General features: G+C 38.6%; 1 protein-coding gene across 1 annotated transcript in view; it reads left to right on the top strand.

Annotated features, from left to right (window-relative positions):
* Window positions 1–549: 549 nt before the first annotated feature.
* atg3 (autophagy related 3) overlaps window positions 550–7,623 on the top strand; it is a 68,024-nt gene continuing 60,950 nt past the window's right edge. Inside the window, exon 1 of the mRNA XM_028799743.2 lies at window positions 550–791. Within this exon, the coding sequence (XP_028655576.1) occupies window positions 720–791 (72 nt within the window). The 5' untranslated portion in view covers window positions 550–719. The remainder of the gene's footprint in view (window positions 792–7,623) is intronic.

The raw sequence follows: 7,623 nt of genomic DNA, 5'->3' as shown, positions 1-7,623 counted from the left end.
TGATTACTTCGATGTTAAACAACAAAGATAAGTTGATTTGCAGTAACTTATGCAGTGAATATGCGTACAGTGGACGCACACTCCCCACTAAGCAAGTTTAACTTTAAGGGCTGTTAAACAAATATGACTCTGAATTTTACAGACATCTGTTTATTATTATAATTATGTTTTTTTTTTACACCCTGCGGCTCTAAATTTGGAGAGTGCTGTTTTGAGTAACGGATAAGATGATGTTAGTTTCTTAGCAATTCGAAAGTACGAAAACTCATGCAGAACACACGTACACAGATAACCAAATGTTAAAGTAGGAATTATCCATTTCTTTTCGGCCTAGATCGGCAAGACGCAAGAATGGAAAGTGATTTTCCGCACTACAACAGATTGACAAGTGACTAGCAATTGAATGAATGGTCGTCAGAAACTGATTAGCATATGCCCCACCTAAATCCACGTGTACTTGCCCTGCGCGAAACACTGTCATTACCCGACAAACACTTCAACCAGACGAACGGATGAGGCGGGTTGCGCAGGCGCCTGACTAAACTAGAAATCAGGTGGCTTATGTCATGTGACCCACTGGTAGTGTCGTAAGAGAGTAGTCTGCGGGTGAGAGGTAAAGAAGAAACGTTGTACCTTCTGTTCGTTAGGGTTGGCTGTAACAGGAAAATTAATCACCACTGCCGGGTTGGTTTGAAGAGTCTTCAGTTCAGGAAAGCACGATGCAGAATGTCATTAATTCCGTGAAAGGGACTGCTCTAGGGGTGGCCGAGTTTCTCACTCCAGTGCTCAGGGTAAGTGGAAACATGCTGAAAAGAACAATGTTGAAATAAGGCTAGTTCGTGGATCGCTGTCCAGAAATGTCACAAATGTACTTTTACCCGTTTTGCACCATGGTTCCTACACCACTAGTTTTGTCCAGACATTTAGTCATAGGACGTATTATCAAATTGGCAAATTCTTGAATATGTCTTCAGTAATATTTTTTTTATAAATACATATAATGCATATTTGTGTATAAAGTATGTGCATGGATAGACTAGTGTGTGGAGTAAAATTATGAACTTTGTTGTTATATCAGACTGAAATTAAAATTGTCATGCATCTTTAGCTAATGTCTGTGGGTCAGTGTATATTCAGAAACTTTTACAATAAACGGTATCTCCCTTAACAGCTGTGGTTGCTGAAAATACAGAGTCGAGTATAGCAGCGTATATAGTTAGCTGCTCTAACACATCGAATCGGAGGCTTGTTTCTATGATATGCGGTTTTGAAACGTATGTTGGGTTAGCTGGTGCTTCAAAATCGACTTTCCATACAGAAATTGAAATATGCACATAGTAGTAGAAGTTGCACAGTGAAATTCTTACTTGCATGTCTGATCAACATGCAACACCACCCTCCAGTAATAATAAAAAAGAGACTGAAGAAAGTAGAGTACAGCAAACAGCATAATATTCTTCACCTGCTAATGTTTTATTAATTAAACTTGAAGGTGCTTTTTTAACCTTTAAATAACCTCTTTCATGCAGTTACATTAATCTGTGCAGTCGTGTGCACTATGTGGATGCATTATTTTCTTGGGTATTTGGAGATGTCCATTATGAATCTGCCACTTGTGCAGAAGAAATTACACTGCAATATCCTGTTTTCTAAATTTGCTAATAATAAATGCTGCTTTATACACCTTATGAGTTGCCATTACATTTTTCCTCTTGCTTATGGAAAATTAAATGATCTCATTTTCATCTGAAATGACCAACTCTTAATTGCAAAATGCCATCTTTTGAAATGACAGAGCCACAGCAACCGGACTGACACGCATACACTTTAATTTTTGAATAAAATTGTACAGTTTAGTTGTCCGATTAATGTGCAATAAGAAAACAATGCATTAATCATTTTCAGAGAAATCTTTTTTGTCGATGGTGTACACAATGTTTAGAAGTAGCAGAAGAAGATATAAATTGTATTGTAATTTAATATTTTGGGCAGTGAAGGCAGATTATTAAGAAGGTGGTCACACCTTTCTCACTTGAGGAGCATTATACTTGTCATTGAATAGCTTCTACTATAAAGGTGTATGGGCAGTGATCGTTTATATGCAGTGGGTTTTATTTGTTCTTGAATATGTAGTATACACGCTTTAAAATGATCTAAAGTATTTTTCCTATATTCTTATTACAATTTTTGCCTCAGTTTCATATTCACATAATTCAAAATGTTCATATCTCCTCTTTTTACCCATTTTATTATCTATTGTTTATGGCGTTATTCACTTAGAAAGGCATCTTATTTAAAAAATATCATTGATTAATTTTCCTTAATTTTTTTAGTTCACTGTTAGAAAAACAGTGAAGTTATTTTAACAAAACCATTTTCGTAAATATAATGTAACCTTCCTGTTTTGTCTCTCTGGATTAGTTAAAAAAGTGGTTAGTGTTGTTGCATTTATCATCATAATGGGCTAAAATAACAGACCTATTTTTTGTCTTTGTTGAGTTTCAATGTTTTCCCTGTGTCAGTGTGTCATGGCCTCTGGATATTTTGTCTATCTTAAAAATGTACAGGTTAGTATAATTGGTCCAAGTACTGGTGAGTGTGGGTAAGTCCTGTATGCCTTGTCTATGGTTGTTTCATGCTTCATGCCCAGTGCTGCCAGGATAGTTTGAAATAGGGCTGTGAAATCGATTAAACAAGTTTGAGTCCTTATCCTCAATGGTAACCAAAAAGCTTCCTTACCCCCAATGGCAACCGAGAGGCTTTTTTGCACTCTTCTTCTCAAAAGCTACTTTGCGGGTAGCAAGGGTGTAAACCCCACCTCTTTCAGACAGTGCTAATTACTAATCAACGGCATCCATCAACTTGTTGACACACCAGTCAGCCAACCCTTGGCATGAAGTGGTGTACGTGATCTGCAACAAAGTTTCAGTATGTGGTATGTGTCAAAATAACATAATGGGTGGCAGGATCCAAGGTTTCCCAACCCAACATTGGGAAAGATGTGCAGCAGGTTAGGGTGATAAAGATAGAAACATACTCACAAGCGAGGAGAGTGTGTTGAGCAGATGGAAGAGTACTTTGAGAAGCTGATGAATGAAGAGAACGAGAGAGAGAAGAGGTTGGATGATGTGGTGATAGTGAATCGGGAAGTGCAACAGATTAGCAAGGAGGAAGTAAGGACAGATATGAAGAAGATGAAAAATGGAAAGGCCGTTGGCCCAGATCACATACCTATGGAAGCATGGAGGTGTTTAGGAGAGATGGCAGTGGAGTTTTTAACCAGATTGTTTAATGGAATCTTGGAAAGTGAGAGGATGCCTGAGGAGTGGAGAAGAAGTGTACTGGTGCCAAAATTTCAGAATAAGGAAGATGTGCAAGACTGCAGTAACTACAGGGGAATAAAATTGATGAGCCATAGCATGAAGTTATGAAAAAGAGTAGTGGAAGCTAGGTTAAGAAGTGAGGTGTTGATTAGTGAGCAGCAGTATGGTTTCATGCCAAGAAAGATCACCACAGATGCAATGTTTGCTCTGAGGATGTTGATGGAGAAGTTTAGAGAAGGCCAGAAGGAGTTGCATTGCGTCTTTGTGGACCTGGAGAAAGCATATGACAGGGTGCCTCAAGAGGAGCTGTGGTATTGTATGAGGAAGTCGGGAGTGGCAGAGGAGTACATAAGAGTTGTACAGGATATGTACGAGGGAAGTGTGACTGTGGTGAGGTCTGCAGTAGGAGTGATGGATGCATTCAAGTTGGAGGTGGGATTACATCAGGGATCGGCTCTGAGCCATTTCTTATTTGCAGTGGTGATGGACAGGTTGACAGACGAGATTAGACAGTGTCCCCGTGAACTATGATGTTTGCTAATGACATTGTGATCTGTAGCGATAGTAGGGAGCAGGTAGAGGAGACCCTGGAGAGGTGGAGATATGCTCTAGAGAGGAGAGGAATAAAGGTCAGTAGGAACAAGACAGAATACATGTGTGTAAATGAGAGGGAGGTCAGTGGAATGGTGAGGATGCAGGGAGTAGAGCTGGCGAAGGTGGATGAGTTTAAATACTTGGGATCAACAGTACAGAGTAATGGGGATTGTGGAAGAGAGGTGAAAAAGAGAGTGCAGGGAGGGTGGAATGGGTGGAGAAGAGTGTCGGGAGTAATTTGTGACAGACGGGTATCAGCAAGAGTGAAAGGGAAGGTCTACAGGACGGTAGTGAGACCAGCTATGTTATATGGGTTGGAGACTGTGGCACTGACCAGAAAGCAGGAGACCAAGCTGGAGTTAGCAGAGTTAAAGATGCTAAGATTTGCACTGGGTGTGACGAGGATGGATAGCATTAGAAATGAGTACATTAGAGGGTCAGTTCACATTGGACGGTTGAGAGACAAAGTCAGAGAGGTGAGATTGCGTTGGTTTGGACATGTGCAGAGGAGAGATGCTGGGTATATTGGGAGAAGGATGCTGTTGTGATGTGAGGTTTTACATATAACTTGATAAATGTTTTGTATGTCTTTATTTCTAATTTGGGCAAAGCAATGTAATTTAGTGATTACCCACATGCACATATAAACTTTTACGAGTATGAAAAAACACAAACGTATTTTTCAGTAATTACAAGAGCGGTAAACCATAAAATGCATATATACAGTATCTGCCCTGATTTGTATACAACAGTAATGAATCAAGTCATTCAATATTTACTACTAATTGATTCAATAAAATGATGTGATTCTTCTATGCTGTATTATTTCAAAGTACTACTGAAGTATCTCTGTGGGTATTCTATGATTCTAATATTAAATTAATATAATGAACTTGTGCTGTATTGTGTAACTAAGTCTGTAGTTAGGGATTCTTTATAACTATTATCCCGCATCTTGCATTATACTATAATACAGTACATTTTGATGAAGTGGAGGTCATTAACATCCATCCATCCATCCATTTTCCAACCCGCTGAATCCGAACACAGGGTCATGGGGGTCCGCTGGAGCCAATCCCAGCCAACACAGGGCACAAGGCAGGAAACAATCCTGGGCAGGGTGCCAACCCACCGCAGGAGGTCATTAACATTATTATAGTAATTGTTGCGCATAATAGCTAAATAGTTTCAGATTTATAAAGGACTAGCAAAATACCCGCGCTTCGCAGCGGAGAAGTAGTGTGTTAAAGAGGTTATGAAAAAAAAAGGAAACATTTTAAAAAATAACGTAACATGATTGTCAATGTAATTGTGTTGTCATTGTTATAAGTGTTGCTGTGTTATATATATATAAAATACACACACACACATATAAACATATATATACATATACATATACACATATATATACATATCTACATATATATATATATATATATATATATATATATATATACATATACACATCCACATATCAACATATATATATACACATATATACACACACACACGCTTTATGGGTGATGATTGTTTTACTCTTTTTATCTTTATTTTATTTTATTGTAGAATCAACTCGTATCTGCGCACAGCAGGGCAGCCGTGGGCGGATGCGTATGGTGTATTCACTCCATGTTATCGTGCATTGCGCTGTCAGTGGTATTTTGATAAAAGAATTTGAACAACATATAAGAAGCGTATAAATTATTAAACAGTAAAACATTAACATTTAAGAAGTAAAGTTACATTAAGTACTACTGCAGTGCCTTCGGGTATACCTCATTTTTTGTTTGCCCATTACATGCTTAAATGTATACATTTTTTGGTGCACCTACCCGAGAACACGCGACATAGAACCGAGCGTGGGAGAAGCATGGATTTAAAACACGCGTTGAGTTCATCTGCTGGTCTCCCTCGTGGAATAACTGGTAATGTTTGACTAAAATCTACAGCGAGTAAAACGACATTACCTCCTATTTTTTTTTTTACGATCTCTGAAATCTTGCTTTTTTCGGTTCAAGGCTTCATAAGCTCTTTTATGTTGTATGGTGTACTTATCCCAAACCATCATCTTTGAATGTTGCAAGACTTTCGCCTTGTATGTAGATCGGGGTAATTACATTCATTGCATTCCTAGTCTGAATCACAATCTGATTGTATGGGTGGTTACCTGCCACTGTAGGGTTGCCACCCGTCCTTTAAAATACGGAATCGTGCCGCGTTTGAGAATGAAATTGCGCGTCCTGTTTTGAATCAATACTGGATGGGATTTATCCCGTATTTTTTTTATCATTTTTTTTTTAAAGCAGCGTCTCATGCAAATCATCCCACACGCATTTTATGAAGATGCCTCCTTTCCTACTTTTGATTGGGTAATACTTGATGTCATCGTTAGTTTGATTAGTGTTTTTAACTGTCCAGTGAGGAGGGCGTGTCTTTTAAGTAGAGTCTGCAAAGTGTTGGCACTGAGATGTGGCGTCAGCGCCATAGTTGAAGCCCCTAACGTTGCGGTCAGCAAGTCGGCTAACATCCGCCATGTGCCGTGTTTCAGTTGCGAGAAGCAGATCATAGAATGGTTGAAACTGTTGCCCCTAACGTTGCGCCACGGCGTGTGGTTCGTTTATACCTCGTGTCTTCTCATTAAACTTTTATCTCGCGAATATGTTATTGCAATCCGCAGCGGGAGCGTTTCTATAAACTTAATTTAAACTTACGTTTTACACCGTGCTTTGTTTCCCTTATGAACATGCTTGTATGCTTAACTCGCTCCGTTCTCAATTGTTTAATTAATTTTTTGCTCTTCGCTGTTTGCGGCTCTTCCTCCATTTCCCCCTACTTCGTTCTTTTATCTCGCGAATATGTTATTGCAATCCTTAACGGGAGCGTTTCAATAAACTGATTGAAAATAGTTTTGCATTTACCTTTTTAGTAAAAGGCGAGCTTTTAAGCCTGAGAAATCACCCGTAAATGCACACGTTTAATTGGACATGTGTTAATATGTATGGTTACACAGTATTAAAAGACAGTGAACAACGTCAGTTACCTTTGTTCCCGCGTTTGATAAAAGGTGAGCTTTTAAGCCTGAGAAATCACACCGTAAATGCACACGTTTAATTGCACATGTGTTAATATGTATGCTTACACAGTATTAAAAGACAGTCAAAAATTAACGTCATTTACCTTCGTTCCCGCGTGTGACTCGTGCTGTAAATGTCTTCCTTGTTTTTAGTTCACGTGATTACGTAGGAGGCGTGATGACGCGATACGTGACTCCGCCTCCTCCATTACAGTGTATGAACAAAAAATATGTTCCAGTTATGACCATTACGCTTTGAATTTCGAAATGAAACCTGCCTAACTTTTGTAAGTAAGCTGTAAGGAATGAGCCTGCCAAATTTCAGCCTTCCACCTACACGGGAAGTTGGAGAATTAGTGATGAGTGAGTCAGTCAGTCAGTCAGTGAGTCAGTCAGTCAGTGAGGGCTTTGCCTTTTATTATTATAGATTTGCAAACTGATTAATTCAGCAGCTTTACTTTATTATCTACCAAACTGGAAAAAGAATTAAACAAAAGAGATGATAATGTTGTAGATTCCATTCTAGTAATGTGTAACTAATTTCAAATTATCATACACCCATTACTCTTCAAATATTCATGTTTTCTTTCTGTGATTTCTGCACTTACTAAAGATAATGATTTTCTGATAATG

The sequence above is a fragment of the Erpetoichthys calabaricus genome, chromosome 4 (genome assembly GCF_900747795.2).
Source record: "Erpetoichthys calabaricus chromosome 4, fErpCal1.3, whole genome shotgun sequence".
Lineage (NCBI taxonomy): Eukaryota > Metazoa > Chordata > Cladistia > Polypteriformes > Polypteridae > Erpetoichthys > Erpetoichthys calabaricus.
The sequence above is the reverse complement of the archived record's forward strand: the minus strand, read 5'-3'. Positions and strand labels throughout refer to the sequence as shown.